This window comes from Mirounga angustirostris, unplaced genomic scaffold (assembly GCF_029215605.1).
Source record: "Mirounga angustirostris isolate CCGP_5_RB_7025 unplaced genomic scaffold, mMirAng1.0.hap1 SCAF_9, whole genome shotgun sequence".
NCBI lineage: Eukaryota > Metazoa > Chordata > Mammalia > Carnivora > Phocidae > Mirounga > Mirounga angustirostris.
In genome coordinates this window covers 40,618,858-40,636,269 of record NW_026991717.1, presented here as the reverse complement: position 1 = coordinate 40,636,269, position 17,412 = coordinate 40,618,858, and the positions used below count along the sequence as shown (strand labels likewise).

The 17,412-nt window shown below is 48.6% G+C and overlaps 1 protein-coding gene across 6 annotated transcripts in view; it reads right to left on the bottom strand.

Moving 5' to 3' along the window:
• Positions 1-515: 515 nt before the first annotated feature.
• Positions 516-17,412, bottom strand: part of PARP16 (poly(ADP-ribose) polymerase family member 16) — a 39,763-nt gene continuing 22,866 nt past the window's right edge. For 2 of the 6 annotated variants that reach the window (XM_064570295.1, XM_064570298.1), the window contains one exon: positions 15,888-17,252. In XM_064570295.1, the coding sequence (XP_064426365.1) occupies positions 17,241-17,252 (12 nt within the window). In that variant the 3' untranslated portion in view covers positions 15,888-17,240. Of the gene's footprint in view, positions 882-9,108; positions 10,651-11,798; positions 12,043-15,887; positions 17,253-17,412 lie in introns of those variants that run through there. The other 4 variants (XM_064570294.1, XM_064570297.1, XM_054513462.2 and 1 more) reach the window with 4 other exon arrangements.

Genomic DNA, 17,412 nt, shown 5'->3' with positions numbered 1-17,412 from the left:
GAAGGAGGCTTTCCGCGAAGCAGGGAGCCCGATGTGGGACTCGATCCCAGGACCCTGGGATCATGACCTGAGCCAAAGGCAGCCGCTTAACTGACTGAGCCACCCAGGTGCCCCTAAATAGTAGTTCTTAACACTTTGGGGACACACACCACTTAAGAAGCTGGTAAAAATTAGAGCCTGGAGACTCTCGCCCCAGGAAAATACACATACACACAGAGAAATTCTATGTTTCTGCTCCCCTGAAACCATATACGGGCCCAAGATTAAGAGACCCCAATGAAATGAATGCCCTCTGAGTTCCTGCCAAAGCTAACTTTTAATGACCATGCCATGTTCTCTACCCTGAGCAGAGAGTTTCCACGAGCCTCCCCTTGGGTGGGTATGAGGAGTACAGACCTTTGAGGTTTTGAATTGGGGCTTCCAGGATCTCCAGAACCTCTTGGGGAAGGAGAAACTGAGAGCTGCCAACCAAGACTTGCACAGAGCTAAAGCGCAGGTGAGATTCTGCAACCAGACCTCTCCACATTCATTCATTCAGTACATATTTATTGGACTCTGTTCTAACTCTCTACTGCTACATAACAAATCATACCAAAACTTAGTGGCTTCTGTAATAATAACGATCATTTATTTTTTATCTCTCATAGTTCTAGGACTAACTGGGCTCACTAGGTAACTCTGGCTCAGGGTCCCTCAGTGCTTGGAGTCTGATGGCGGCCAAGGCAGGAATCATCTCAAAACCTTCTTAGTACATGTCTCACGGTTGATGCTGGCTGTAGGCTAGTTTGCAGCGGGGTTTTTGGCTGAAGCACCTACACGTGGCCTCTCTAAGTGGCCTGGGCATCTTCACAGCATGGAAGCTGGGTTCTAAAAGGGAACACCTGAAAAGAGAAGGCCAGGAGGAAGCCATATTACTTGTTATGGCCTAGCCTTAGAAGTCACAAAGCGTCGCTTCTGCCACATTCTATTAATTACATGCAAGTCATTAGACCAGCTCTAATTTATTATTTTTTATTTTATTTTTTAATTTATTTGTCAGAAAGAGAGCACAAGCAGAGAGAGCTGCAGGCAGAGGCAGAGGGAGAAGCAGGCTCCCCGCTGAGCAGGGACCCCAATGTGGGGCTCGATCCCAGGACCCTGGGATCATGACCTGAGCTGAAGGCAGACGCTTAACCGACTGAGCCACCCAGGCGCCCCAGACCAGCTCTAATTTAAAGGAAGGTCAATTAGGCTCTATCTCTTGGTGGGAAGCATGTCAAAAAATTTGCAGACATGTTTTAAAACCATTATATACCCATTCTGTGTGCCAAGCACTGGACAAGGAACTTGGGATCGTGGTAAGTCACAAACCCTGCCATTATGGTATTTATAGTCTAGTGGCAGAGATATGCCCTACTAAAATAGTATTACAAATATGTATACAACTGTAGACTTTGATAGTGCTATGGAAGATGAATACAGGAATCATGAGCAATTATATCACACATTTGCATGACCTGGGCCAGGGACTCAAGGAAAACTTCCCCAAAGCAAAGACATCTGGGTTGCGGTTTGAGGCATTAGTGGATGCAAAGTCTGTGAAGCAGATTGAAGAAGGGCCTCCCAGGCAGAGAGAACAACAACTATTGGCCCTGGGACAGGAGAAAAGGTGGCCTGAGAGGCCGCCAGTGTGTCTGGAGGCAGATAGCAGAGGAGAGACGTGTGAGACCAGGCTGCTGAGGTGGGCTGAGGCCAGGCCCCTGGACTTTGTAGGTGAGGTGAGGATATTGGTCTTTCGCCTTAAAGCTGCAGGAAGCTGTTGGGGGTCATTCACTGGAGAGTGATGTGAACACATCTGCATCCTACAGATCACTTTGACAGCTGTGTGGATGGTCCCTGCCGGATGCTGAGTCAGTACTGGGAGGACTGGGAGACTGCTGTCTGCAATCCTTCCCCTCTCCATGAGACTCTCCCACGCACGTACTCAAGCCAGCAGCGGCCTAGGTCCTACACCTCCAGGCTGGGCTCCTACACCCTATTCCTTGACCTCCTCGGTCTCTCTTCTCAGGCACCGGAAGTTTTGCCAGTTAGCATTCTTTTTTTTTTTTTTTAAGATTTTATTTATTTGAGACAGAGAGAATGAGAGAGAGAGAGCACATGAGAGGGGGGAGGGTCAGAGGGAGAAGCAGGCTCCTCGCTGAGCAGGGAGCCCGATGCGGGACTCGATCCCAGGACCCTGGGATCATGACCTGAGCCGAAAGCAGTCGCTTAACCAACTGAGCCACCCAGGCACCCGCCAGTTAGCATTCTTAATTAGTCACTCCTTTAGTCTGTCAGTTAGTTGGTATAGTAGGTTGAATAGTGGCCCCCAAAAGATATGTCCACATCCTAATCTCCAAGACCTGTGAATATTACCTTATTTGGGAAAAAAGGTCTTTATGAATGTAATTAAATTGAGGATCTTGAGATTAGGAGACGATCCTTGACTATCTGGATGGACCATAAGTCTTATGACAAATGTCCTTACAAGAGTGAGGAAGAGGGATATTTGAAATGGACAGAAGAGGAGGAAGAAATGTGACCACAGAGACAGAGATTGGAGTTGGTATGGCTACAAGCCAAGGAAGGAATGCCAACAGATGCCAGAAGCTGTAAGAGTCAAGGAACAGATTGTCCCCTGGAGACTTCACAAGGAGTGTAGCCTTCATAACACCCTGATTTCAGCCCGGTGATCTGGTTTTTGGACTTCTGACTTACAGCACTGTAGAAGAATAAATTTCTGCCTGTTGTAAGCCACAGTTTGTGGTAATTTGTTACAGCAGCCATAGGAAATGAATACAGTTGGGTACTTCTCTGGTTGTTCCTTCCTGACGGGCTTTCCTGGCTCCTTCAGGGGATTTCCAAATGTTGGAATGCTCCAGGCTCTGTCCTCAGAGCTTTCTTTGTCTATTCTCTCTCCCTGTGTGATCTCATCTATTCACTTGGCATCAAAATACCCCTTATTTGCTAAGACCCTCCAAATTTGATCTCTACCCGGACCCTTCTCATGGAACCCAGCCATCTTCACAGGTAGATGAAAAGAGAACTCTTGTTCTCTACCCTCTCCACTTCCCCACCACAGATCTTCCTGACCGGGCGTCCTCAGTCACTCAGTGCTCAAGATGGAAATGTCTAGCCATCCTAGGTTTCTGCATTTCCCTCATGCCTTATATACAACTGCTAGCAAGTCTTGTTGTCTAGGTCTCAAAATGCTTCCTAAATCTGTCCACTCTCCTCCATTTCCACTGTCACCAAAGCCACCAGCATCTCTTACCCAGATGATTGCCCCAGGCTCCTAAGGACTCCCAGTTTATTTATTTATTTTTTTAAAGATTTTATTTATTTATTTGACAGAGAGAGGCAGCGAGAGAGGGAACACAAGCAGGGGGGAGTGGGAGAGGGAGAAGCAGGCTTCCCACTGAGCAGAGAGCCCGACGTGGGGCTCGATCCCAGGACCCTGGGATCATGACCTGAGCCGACACTTAACCGACTGAACCATCCAGGCGCCCCGGACTCCCAGTTTCTACACTTACCCCACACAGTCCCTTCTCACAGCAGCCAGAGTGAGTTTAAAAACACACACACACAGGGGCACCTGGCTGGTTCAGTCGGTTAAGCATTGGGCTCTTGATTTCCACTCAGATCTTGGTTTCAGGGTCATGAGTTCAAGCCCCATGCTGGGCATGGAGCCTACTTTCAAAAATAAAACACACGCACACACAAATTAAATTGCACTGCAGTTTTTTGAACAACTTTATTGAGGTATTATTGACATACAATTTTATCACACAATTAAAGTATACACTTGGATAAGTTTTGATATATGTATATACCCATGAAATTATCAGTACAATAAACATAAAGAACATATTTATCGTCCCAAAAGTTTCCTTCTGCTCCTTAGAAATCCAACCCTCCCTTCCCAACCTCCCATCCCCATCCTCAGGCAACCACTGATCTGCTTTCCATCATTATAGGACTAGTTGGCATTTTCTAGAATTTTATATAAATGGAATAATATATTATACTCTTTTTGTATGTGGTTTAATGATTTTGAGATTCATCCATGTTGTTCACTGTATCAATAATTTTTTTATTATTGAGTAGTATTCCATTATATGGATTACATACACAATTTGTTTAACCATTTACCTGATGATGGACATTTGGGTTGTTTCCAGTTTTTAGCTGTCATATATAAAGCTGCTAAAAACATTCATGTGTGTACTTAACGATAAATACCTAGGAAAGGAATGACTGGATCACAGAGGAGGTGTATGTTTAACTTTTTGAGAAATTGCCAAACTGGTTTCTGAAGTTTATACTATTTACATTCCCATTAGCAGTGTAAGAGAGTTAAAATTGTTCCACATGATTGCCAGCACTTGGTATGGTCAATCTCTTAATTTTAGCTTTTCTAGTGTGTAGTGTTATCTCGTGTTTTAAATCACATTTCCCTGATAATCAAGAAAACATCTTTTCATGTGTTTATTTGCCATTTGTATATCTTCTTTAGAGAAATGTCTGTCCAAAATTTTTGCTGAGCTGCATATACTTTTAAAATATATTTTAGATACAAATCCTTTGTTCTTTATATATCCTAGGAATATAAAGAGGTTTTTAAAAAGTATATTCTAGGTACAAGTCCTTTGTTGGATATATGTTTTGCAAATATTTTCTCCTACTGGTGACTGTGTTTTCACTTTCCTAATGGTATCTTCTAGAAAGCAAAATTTTTAAATTTGAATGGATCTAGTTTGCCAACTTTTTCTTTTATTGCTAGCATTTTTTTGTGTGTCACATCTAAGAATTCTTTGCCCAGCCCAAATTTATGAAGATTTTTTCTCCTATGTTTTCTTCTGGAAGTTTTATAGATTTGATCTTCCACTTAGGTTTGCAATCCATTTTCAATTAGTTTTTGTGTATGGTGTGAGGTAAGGGTAGAGGCTTATTCCCCCCCCCCCCCCACGCAGATATCCAGTTGTTCCAGCACCATTTGTTGAAAGGATGATATTTCCCCCAAAGTATTCAATCTTTTGCCATTAACTATGATGTTAGCCTTAAGTTTTTTACAGATACCAGGTTGAGGGACTTCAGATTGAGGGAGTCCCCTTCTTTTCCTACTTTGCTGAAGGTTTTTATCAAGAATAAACGTTGGATTTTGTCAGTCCTTTTCCTGCATCTACTGAGGTGATCGTATTTTTTTTCCTTTTTCAATTTGTTAATATGGTGAATTACATTAACTGATTTTTTTTTTAAGATTTTTTATTTATTTATTCATGAGAGACAGAGAGAGAGAGAGAGAGGCAGAGGCAGAGGGAGAAGCAGGCTCCCAAGGAGCAGGGAGCCCGATGTGGGACTCGATCCCAGGACTCTGGGATCATGACCTGAGCCGAAGGCAGACGCTTAACCATCTGAGCCACCCAGGCGCCCTACATTAACTGATTTTCAAATATTTCTCCAACCTGTCATTTTTCAATAAGTCCAACTTATTTGATGAATTATTCTTTTTAATTTTGGGGGGGCATTTGTGTTCATAAAGGATATTGGTCTGTAGTTTTCTTTCCTTGGAATGTTTTTGTCTGATTTTGGTATCAGACTAATGCTGGCCTCATAGAATAAGTTGGGAAGTATTCATTCCTCTTCAGTTTTCTGGAAGATTTTATATAAAATTGGTATCTTTTTTCTTCCTTAAATGTTTGGTAGAAGTCACCAGTGAAGACATCTAGGCCTGGAGTTTTCTTTGTGGGAAGATTTTTAGATTTTTTATTCATTTATTTGACAGAGAGAGAGAGAGCACAAGCAGGGGAAGCAGTAGGCAGAGGGAGAGGGAGAAGCAGGCTCCCCACTGAGCAGGGAGCCCAATGTGGGGCTCAACCCAAGGACCCCGAGATCATGACCCGAGCCCAAGGCAGACGCTTAACCAACTGAGCCACCCAGGTGCCCCTGTGGGAAGATTTTTAACTATAAATTTAATTTCTTTATTGGACATTGGGTTATTCTTCTCATCTATTTCTTCTTGAATGTGTGTCACACTTTTGCTTAAAGCCCTCAGTGTTTCCCCGCACACCTACCTAAACCCTGGCTGTAGCTCACAGTCTGTTTACTTACAGGGCCTTGTCTGGTCTGTTCCTGCCCTCCTTCCCAGCCTCATCTACACAGTAGTCTCCCCTCACTCACCATGTTTCAGTCACATCAGTCTTCTGGTTATTCCAAGATTATGTCAGACTCTTCCCCAACTCAAGGCCTTGACATTGCTTTTCCCTCTCTCTGGAAAGCTCTTTCACAGGTTCCTCATTCTCATCCCTTAGGTCTCAGATTATGTGTCAAGGAGGTCTTCCCTGACTATTATATTCAGCGTAGGGCCTGCTGGATACTCTCTCACACAGAATCCTGTTTCCTTCCCATCCGTAATATATTTATCTCATTCTGTCACCATTTTGTTTGCTTATTGTTAGCTCCCTAAGAGAAGGAATCTTGTCTGTCTTGTTCACCGCCTCATCCTCCACACCCAACATGAGATCTGGCACAAGTGAGGTGTTCAATTACTATTTTTGGTATAAGTGGACTCACTTAGAGGGTCCATCAGGGGGTGAGGCAGGCAGTCACTTCTGTGAGCCTGCCCGTCAGGCTGAGGTTTTTGGTCAGCACGGAGTAGGTCAGGCAGGCACTGAGGGGGCCGTCTATCTATGGAGTGGATCTATGCGACTCATGAGCCCCCCTGTGAAGTCAGGCCAGGATTCCAGGGGACACAAAGAAGTGAAAAGCCGAGGCCCACCCCCAAGAAGCTCCTGGCCCACCTGTCTACCTGGAGGCTCACTGCTCCCTATTGCCCAACCAGGAGGTGAAATGGGGATGAGACAGGCCGAGCCGAGCCGGAGTCTGGTAGCCTTTCAAACCCCATGGAAACCTCACCTGGGGACTGCTGTGCTCAGGAGGAGCCTGTGCGGGCAACACAGAGAGAGCTTTGTGGCTTCTTTCCTGCCCCACCTCCCAACCTCCCCTGACCTGGGCCCTCTGCTCATGGAAAGTGCCCCACTGGACCTGGCCGCCTGGCCCCAGGAGACAGGCCATGGTGCACACCGCCCCTGCCTGCTCTCCATGGGGGCAGGACATGGGCCTGTGCACAGCTCCAGGCGTCACTCCTTGCAACTGAACCCATCCTACGTGCCCCTTGTCATAGACCAGAGGAGGCCCAGCTCCCCGGGCGAGGAAGAGACCTTGCATGGAAGCTAGCGACCTCACAGTTAACCCAAGTTTCCCAAAGAACCTCCCCGGCCCTGGGTCATGGGTGGGACTGGAGTGCCATCACAGATGAGTATGTGTCGGAGGGTGAAGCCACTGCCGGCAATAACTAGGTAGCAGCACGCAGGCCGCCAGCCATCACCGAGATTCCCTCCTGCTCACTGACAAACTCCATGACTAGGGGGCCCTGCTCCGGTGACATCATCCTCCTTGCACACTGCTGAGGGAAATGAGCTCAGGGCGACCATCAGAGGCAGTTTGTTTACTTACAGGGACCCTGGCTGTCAGCAGCTCTTTGACCAGACATTCCCTGGCCTAGCCAGCATGAAGCAGAAGTTTCCTTAAACATATTATTTTGGCCTCAACCCACCACTCGCTCCCTTGTTTTCAGTTTTGGTTGTTTTGTGTTTTTTTTTGAAAAAGGAAAATTCCCGGTTTTAGCCCCAAATTGAGTGGCCCAGGGGTGGTGGGGGGAGAGCATAATGACCCCCAGAAGACCTTTTAGAGGTTAAGTTGCTCCCACCTCCCCAGTAATCCCTGGAGCTGGGAGATCATCAAACCAATTCTCAGTCACCCATGTGTGCATGGGATCGGCGGGGGGATGGCCGGCATGACCTCCAGGGCAGACCCTCTCCTTCACGGCTTCCCTCATGGCCTCGGCCCCCCTGAGTTCATACTCAAAGCATTTCCCAACTCAGCAATGCTGGCTAGGCCCTAGACCTCTCCCTCATTCCCTTCGGGTCAGGGATATTTCAGGAGAGCCCAAGAGCCGCCAGTTTTCACAGGCTCCAGGGGATTCCCAAGATGGCCACCCCCACCAGCCCTGGCTGAGAGGCACTGTCACTTGTCCTTCCCCAACTCTCTTCATATTGTTCCTGCTGGAACTTAGCCATTCTAGGGGCCTTGAGAGGACAAGGGTCACAGAAGGGGCTTCTCAGTCTTCCCAGTGCCCCAGGATCCTCAGGCTACCTTTGCCAGCAGCAGAGCAATGCCCTCCCAGGAGTATCAATCACGGGAGACAGGTGCCCTTTGCCTAGCTGGATCTGCCCACTATTGGGGCTGGTCAGGCAGGCCCAGACGTGTCGGGGAGCCTGAGGCCTTACCTGACCCAGCTCTGCCCTGTGGCTTCATCCTACTTAGCTCAGCATCCTACAGCACCAGGGAGGGGCTCAGGGGCAGAATCAGGTCAGAAGAGGGCATTGAACCTGCACTTCACCGCGCTCTACCTAAGACTGAGAAAATGTCACGGGTCCACATTAGAGAATAGGCTAGAGGGCATGGCTCACACACAGATCTGATCGGCAGCTTCTTAGAAGGCACTGATTTTCTCACCCAACTGTCCCTGCCCCCCCAACAAGGCCAGAACTCCCTGAACATGTGGTCCCATCATTTCAATTAATCAACACGTCTACTGAACCCAGAATCTGTAAGGTATGGAAGCTGGAAAGAGCCTTGATAAGGACAGAAGCTAACATTTATTGAACATCTACCGCGAGCCTGACTTTACACACATTATTTTAGTTAATCCTCATAACTCTGAGGGAGATTAGGAGACACAGCAGGGCGCCTGGATGGCTCAGTTGGTTAATTCAGCTCAGGTCATGATCCTGGGGTCGTGGGATGGAATGCCTTATAGGGCTCCACGCTCAGCAGGGAGTCTCTTCTCACCCTCTCCCTCCGCCCCCCCCGCCCCGCTCGCACTCTCTCTCTCTCTCAAATAAATAAATAAATCTTTTTAAAAAAATAAAGGAGACACAGCTTGTATAGAGCAGAGATGGGATTCAAACCCAATTCTGTCTGAACCCACAGATTCTACAATTAGGCATTCCTCCATTTGACTTCTAGAAAATAATTAACTCAGGAAATCAATCACACTCCTTCTGTAAACCAAGCAAGCAAGGCCCGTAAGTTAACGACATGGTCATGCAGCCCCTCCATTCTACAGATGAGGAAAATGAGGCCAGATCACAGAGGAGTCTTTTGTTGAGCTTAGGACAGTGACTCCAACTCAGATCACTGCCCCTTGTTCTGTGTTGCTGAATTCCAGCGAAGAAGTCAGAGGAGTTGGGAATTCAAAATCAAATCCATCCCTCTGGCTTACTGGGACTAAGCATTTTATTCAGCAGTTTGTTGTTGTGACTTACAACATTTAAATATTTAGACCTATGAATTTAAGCCTTCATTTGTACTCTCGCCCTGGTTCTTGCAAACATTAGGAGCTACCCTGGAAACCTCTCTAAACTCCCAGTGCCCGGTGTTCACAGAGCAAGCACTTTAAAGATAGCTCTTAGTAAATGAGAAAATAATTTTGTGAGTGAATTGAATGAGTGAATGAAGGCTTCTGCACAAATGTAAATAGACAGGCATATACACTTTCAGGCACTCACCAAAACATTACTGACAAATATCTACCCAGACTCCCAGAGATGCATGGCTAAACTTACATCTAGGAAGAGTGGTACATGTTTATACCAAAATAACCTAAATGCTCACATGCATACTCCCGCAGAAGCATGTAGGCAGATGTAGACTCACTCATCTACGCAGTTCCCTTGAACAGACCCACATACATGAGCTTACACAGAGATGTGGACTCATAGATAGGCTAGCTGGCAAACACAAGTACACGCTTCCCTGCCGAGAAAGACAGCTCCGACCAGAAATACAGCCATCCAGACATACAAACACAGAACAGTCACATCAATTCACACTGATACCCGCAGCTAGACAAAGATGAAGCTGTAGGCCTGAGACAGACTGGGAGTGAGACCCTGTCCACAGAGACCCCTGGGCTACCCTGGGCTCCCACACTGTGGGCCGCCCTCCCCCTTCCGTCTGCGGCCAGAGGGGGCTCCTAGAGGAATTCCTTTTGCAGACTGGCTGAGATCTCTCTCCTCCCCCGCAATCCCAGGCCAGAGTCCCACAGGCAGGGAAGCATGGCGTGCGCTGGGGGTGCTCCCCCTTGCCAAGGACTCTGCCCTCTGTCCCCGGGCACCGCCCATAGCCTGCCAAGCCCAGGCTGGGCGCTGGCCTCCAGACAGAAACAAAGCTGCACTCAGGTCCTGCTGCCCCAGCTCTGCTCCCAAAACCATGATTTAGGAGGGGTTGGTGAACAACACTTTTCCAGAGGCCTGACTTCCTCAGGAAATGGCTCAGCCACAAGCCTGCTCTCCAAAACAGGCGTAGGATGAAAACACCTCTGCTCCTCTCCAAACACACGCCCCGCCCCCCCCCAGAGCCCCTATGTAATTCCAGCCACAGCATCCACAGCATCCCAAGGCAGTGGAGAGCAGTGAAAGGCCCAGCGTCTAGTCCTGCTTCAGCGGCTGACTCGCTGTGTCCACCTCCATAGAATGAGCCATTTGCGTGTGATGCGTTCGGATGTAGCTAAAATGATAGAGAAGTCTCAGATTCCCCAGGCAGTCTCTGGGTAAGGGTGAGGGGCTCCAACCCCGGGACAGTGGCCTGGTGTGGGCCTCCTCTTAAGTCACAGGGTCATTATTACAAGCACAGAGTTTGTCCCAGGAATGCCTTGAAACTGAGGTGCCTCCTGCTGAGGCAAAATGAGGACTCAGGCGGGGTGCCTGGGGGGCTCAGTCGTTAAGCATCTGCCTTCGGCTCAGGTCATGATCCCAGGGTCCTGGGATCGAGCCCCGCATCGGGCTCCCTGCTCAGCGGGAAGCCTGCTTCTCCCTCTCCCACTCCCCCTGCTTGTGTTCCCTCTCTGGCTGTATCTCTCTCTGTCAAATAATAAATAAAATCTTTAAAAAAAAAAAAAGAGGACTCAGGCAAGGGAATGTCCTGTGTGGCCTGGAGACAGCGGTCTCTCCTCCCCCTTTCCACCCTCCCGCCAGGTTCCCTAGGCCTCTGCTGGAGGTGGACACAGGGCTGCGACCCCACCCAGCCGGGTGGGCCAAGACTCTGGAATGTTGCTCAGCACAGCTGACCGGACAGGGGAGACTGTTTATTCTCTGCTGTCGGGAACATCTCAGACGATCAGGGGCATTTGCCTGCTGGCAGGCTCTGGATTGGAGGACTCCAAGAAGTCAGCTTAATCAGAGCAGGCTGATGGCCTGAGCTCTGGGAAGGCAGCAGAGGTGGAAGGGAGGGGCCACCCCTCCCTGCCCCGCATTCCATGCCTTGTGCCTCTGAGCTCACCCCCTGGGTCTGCAGTGGCGGGGGGGGGGGGGGGGGGGGGGGGGGGGGGGGGGGGGGGGGGGGGGAAGGAGAACGAAGCTGAACCCAGAGCTCTTGTTAATAGTGTGGCTGTCAGGAGACTCTTTCCATGGTCCCATTCCCAGCATCCCAGGTGCCCCCTGCTTATGAGACATGGCGGAGCTCATGGCCTTAGCCTAGGAAGGGAGCTCATTTTGCATCCCCCAGACCCAGTATTGCCCATTCCAAACTCCCTACACCACCAGCCCAGATCCTTTTTGCTCAGGCAGCCCCTCTAGCTACAGCCTTGTGTTTGTCTGACTTCTCATTACTCCAGCTCTCGAGTCAGTTTTTTTTTTTTTTTAAAGATTTTATTTATTTATTTGAGAGAGAGAATGACATAGAGATAGCATGAGAGGGGGGAGGGTCAGAGGGAGAAGCAGACTCCCTGCCGAGCAGGGAGCCCGATGCGGGACTCGATCCCGGGACTCCAGGATCATGACCTGAGCCGAAGGCAGTCGCTTAACCGACTGAGCCACCCAGGCGCCCTCTCGAGTCAGTTTTGACGCTGCCTCTTTCAGGCCTTTTCACCTTGGGCAAGTCACCTCTCCAGGTCTGTTCCTTCTGTAAAATAAAGATTACAGTATCTGCCTCACAAGGATATCTGAAGACTAAATCGTTCTTCCAATACGCCCACCCTGCAGGCGGTACTGGAGAGATGGTAGTGCTTTTCTCTCCCATTCTTTCTTTCTAGTGGTGCAGACCCAACTTCGGGTCTTCCTGAGGGCCAGTCCCCTCCAGTGTAGCTTGTAACACCTGCCCTGATATTGCTGCTCCCAGACCTCAGAGTGCCTTGGGGTTCTGCAGGCTGGAAACCTCTCCGGAGAAGAATCCAAGTTGACCCAAGGAAGCCCTTGATGCGGAGGCTACAGAAGGCCCAGAACATGGTGGGCTCTTTTCGTGTGTTTTGCCCATTTCTCATTTTGCACATGTTTGAGCGTCTTGTCCAAAGGGTGTGGGGGCCAGGAAAAATTCATCAATCCTGACTCATTTGTTTGGAATTCATCTTTCTAAATATTTAATAAAGGGTTTACAGCAAAAATAATGAAGTTCCAGGATGGCAAAGGGTATTCGTTAAGGACCCCTCCCCACTGTATCCCCACAAGAGCCAAATTAAACTCTGTTAAACAAAAAGGAATTTATGGTTCGCAGCCAGAAGTCTGGCTTTAGGCACGACCGAACTTAGTACTCAACATCATCAGGACTCCGTTTTCCTTCCTCTCTTGGCTCTGCTCTGCATTGCGATGTCTGACTCTCACACTGAGGCCTTGGCGGGGTGGGGGTAGAGGGCGGAGCTGGACAGAACGCAAGCACCTCTTTCCCAGCAGCCCCTGCAAAAACCTTATGGTCTCCTATTGAGTCACATGTTGGTATCTGAACCAATCACTAAGGCCAGGGGAATGCAGCTTGCTGATTGGCTGAGGCCTGAGCCACTGCTCCGCCCCTAGAGTGTGTGGGCGGAAGGGGCAGTCTGCTTTACCCAGAGCCAATGAGAATGGAAAAGAGGTAGGTGTTCCGGAGGGAAGCTGGGGTTTGCGACCAGGAGGGTGAATGGACCATGGGCCACAAGAACAACAGGTGTCATCCAAAGGAAATCAACGGTTGGAAGAGCTAAGAAGACTAATACTTTTCAAGCACCCCCAAGCCCTCTAAAAGTAGAATTGATTGCTAGTTTTTAAATCCCTACAGATTGGGGCGCCTGGGTGGCTCAGTCATTAAGCGTCTGCCTTCGGCTCAGGTCATGATCCCAGGGTCCTGGGATCAGCCCCACGTTGGGCTCCCTGCTCTGCGGGAAGCCTGCTTCTCCCTCTCCCACCCCCTCTTAAAAAATAAAAATAAATAAACAAACAAACAAACAAACAAACAAATAAATAAATCCCTACAGATCTCTGAGAGGCAATGTGTTACTGGACGCATTTGGGATAGCCTTTATTTGCCTGGGAACAATAAAACTACATCTTTAAGCCAATCTGTAATCCATACTTCCCAGGAATTCATACTGGCTGGGTCTCCTTCCTGACCCCACTAGTGGGCAGTTTGACTGACCTGCCCAATGCTATGGGGGCTAGAAGGCCCTGTCAGCCCCACAGACTGTTTGTACCCGGGTCTTCCTTTGGCTAAATGGGCATTGAAAGAAGTTTGACTCCAGTGGCCCTGGCCTTCCCTTTCTCGCCCTGACCCCTCAAATCTCCTCTTGCCCTTGAATCTCCAGGGTTGCTTGCTTTCTACCACCACTCACCCCAATTTATTCCTAAATCCTGTTCTTAGAAGGGACTCTGTCACCAGTCACGTGTATATGAATAAGCATAAAATCAGTAGCTTAACCTTTCACAGGACTATTTGCATTTTAACTCTGAGCCTTTTCAGTGAAACAAAAGGCTCTGTCCTGCCTACCCCTGAATATTCCCAAAAGGAACACAGTGCAAATGGGACTCAGAAATCAAGCATCCAATGTCCACAACCTTCCCTGAAACCCTCACACATCCACATGGCCTTGCCATGCAGTTTTTTTTTCTCAAGTCTAACTTAAATCACCTTTGCTGACATTCAACCATTACTCTCTGCTATGGCAGGGAAGTTTCTTGCATCCTTTCATCCATTTATTCACTCAACAAACTTGAGTATCCACCATATTTTAGATTCTTGAGTATACCAAGACAGCCTGGGCCCTGCCCACAGCTTGCAGTTGAATTTAAATGCAGGAAACATCAACTTCACCAGCAGATTTTTAACGCACGCAAAGCCAGGCCCAGTGGCTGGTATACAGTAGGTATTCAATAAGTGCTACTTCCCTTCTCAGGGCTGCATGATGTGGAAAACACTGGAAATTTTCTAAAACCCTTTCCTGTGAACAAGAGTGCCAATGGGAGTGGGTGGAGATGGTGGTTTCTATCTTGCTTCAGAATGTCCTGATTTGTTTTGAATGTTCCAAATGTCAGGCTGGAGATCATACAAAGGAGAGGGGCTTATTCTAACCAGATCGGGGCTAGAGGCAGCCCAGGACACTGTCTCCCTGGTACACAGTCCCAGACAGTTTGGAAACAAACAGAAACCCATCCAGAGGAGGGAGACTGACAAAAGCAAAAACAAACAAAGGCCAAGAGATGGAAAACTCACGAGGTAGGGCAGGTGGAAAGGAGGGGAGCAGGGAGAGAGATGGGTGGGGGCTGTGGAGGGAGCTTAGGGAAGGGAATGGTCTTGGGGTTTTGTGTGTGTGCATGAGAAGCTGAACCCAGCTCCCCCCAACCAGCCCAAGAATCACCATGGCAACGGGGAGGGTGTGTACAGCTGATTCCAAGCCAACACAAAGCTCCAGGGCTCAGCAGCAGGAATGGGCTCAGATGCATGGGGTCAGGTTCTAAGGAAAAAGATCTGAATTGGGCTCTTTAAGTCACAAACGCCCTACCCACTCCTGGTTTTATTGGCAGTCAGTGTTTAATGAGATGAATTAATCAGAAACGACAGTGATCCACATTCCTCCTCCATGTCTCTCTCACATACATACGTACACTTACCCAAGAGCCCAGAGTAAAACCCCTTCCCTTTGTGGGGGGAAACTGACAGCTCATGGGATTCTTGGCACTTTCCAGAAGCAGGGTCCGAAGCTGTGGGAGTTCTACTTGCCATCCCCTCCCCAAACGTCCCCCCTGACAGTGGCGTTAGTGACAGAGGGTTGATGGGGTTGCTTTCACAAGACCAAGGCACCTGGGTCTCCCATGTGAGATGGCGCCAACTGAACCATCTGGTCTTCTCTGCCATCAGCCGCCTGCTGAAGCTCTTGGCCCTGAAGGGGTTTGTCAGCAAGGAGACTGCTTCTTCCCGCTTCATGAAAAAGTGTCTGCAGCGTGAGCCCCCCTGAGCTCCCAAACCCCAGCACCCAAACTTGCCCTTCCCTGGAGCTGGCTGGCCTCTGGGGTCCGCCTTAGATGTCAGGTTGGAGCTAAACAGAACTGTGAAACTTTGTCTCCTTCCTGCCTCTCCGTTCCCAGCTACCCAGGGATCTCACACTATCCCCCATTACCCTGGTCCAGGGTTGACTCATCCATTAGGCATAATACGCACAGGGCATAGAGTCCACATTATAAAAATGTTGTAATTTCCTTTAAAATCAGAAGGAAAAAACAAGCTTGTAAGGGGAAGCAAACATTTTAGTATTTTATTTATTTATTTATTTATTTTTAAGATTTTATTTATTTATTTGAGACAGAGAGAATGAGAGACAGAGAGCCTGAGAGGGAGGAGGGTCAGAGGGAGAAGCAGACTCCCCGCCGAGCAGGGAGCCCGATGCGGGACTCGATCCTGGGACTCCAGGATCATGACCTGAGCCGAAGGCAGTCGCTTAACCAACTGAGCCACCCAGGCGCCCAACATTTTAGTATTTAGTAGTAATATATTCATCTTTATACCAACACAATCATAAAACATCATTTTTAAAAAATATTTTATTTATTTGAGAGACAGAGCACAAGCAGGGGGGAGCGGCAGAGGGAGAGGGACAAGCAGACTGCCCGCTGAGTGCAATCCCAGAACCCTGGGATCATGACCTGAGCCAAAGTCAGAGGCTTAAGCGACTGAGCCACCCAGGTGCCCCATAAAATATAATTTTAGATCTTTTTTATTGAGGAAGGAGTCCAGGAAGGCAAAAGGGCCCATGAAGTGATAATGTAATTCTGCCCTCATCTCCCTTTCTGCTCATTTCAACCCTCGAGACTCCAGGGATTTCCTTCTGCCATATCAAAATGTATGTGTCCAATGGCCCCCACCAGCCTAGGAGGTCCTGGAGGATAGGACCATTCTTCATCCATCCTCATGGCCGCCTCCCCCCCATATGCTCAATGCCTGCCCCACGCTCACATCAGGTATTGCATTGACTCTGGGGGAGGCAGGGGGAGGGCAGAAACCTCAGAAAAAAAGAAAGCCTAGGTTTTAAAGAAATATTGCCTGAGAATTGCTGGGAAGTGCACATTTCACATCTATGCAGTAGGACTTTGTCCACATCCCCCGTGCTGAACTCTACTGAAACTGTTCCCACCAAATTCGCCAATGATCTCCAACTCAGTAAATCCAACAGATACTCCTCAGGCAAAATTTTGACTGCTCCGCAGCTTCTGACACTGCTCAAGACTTCCCTGTTGGCTTCCATGACACTTCGCTGTCTTGGGTTCCTCCTATTTCCCTGGGCATTGCTGCGAGGTCTCCTTTGCATGCTCATTCCCTCTGCTGGGCCTTAAAAACTAACAGCAGCAACTGAAACACACCAGCTATTTGCTGTGCTGAGCCCGACTGTGTCAGTTCTGTTAATCCTCTAAACCATGCTAAATCTATTCTGCAACCACCAGCCAGAGTGATCTTCCTGGAAACCAAACCTGATCCTACCATTTCCTTGCTTAAAACCTAATGGCTCTCCCTGACCCTCAGCTCTGATGGTCTTGCATGACCTGGCCCCTGCGTACCTCTCCAGCCCCATCGCTCACCACAGCCCCTTCCTGTGTGGCCCTCCTGCTTTTAACTTCTCCAGCGAGAACTCTAGGTCTTTACATGTCCTCTTCCCACTGCCTGAAACACTCTTCCCCCACCTCTTAGCTTAACACCAATGGCTCTGTCGGGTTTCAGTTGAACATCACCTTTGCTGGGAGCCCGGGGGGGCCGTCGAGGATGATGGGTATGAGGGTCACACTGAAACCTGTCCAGCGCAGCTCCCCGCTCTGTGCCACTTCCCGTGACCATGTAGTTTTGGGCAAGCTATGACACTCTCCAGGACTTCAACTTCTCATCTGTTGTCAGAATTAAAGAAATCAGTATCCGTAGATGCTCTGCAATGCTACACGTGTCATCTCCATATTTCCTGACCCCAGATGAAGTTGAGGATCCCTGCCAAGTATTTCCCAAAACTTCTTTATAGTATAATCCAACCTCCTTCCTGGGAATGCCTGT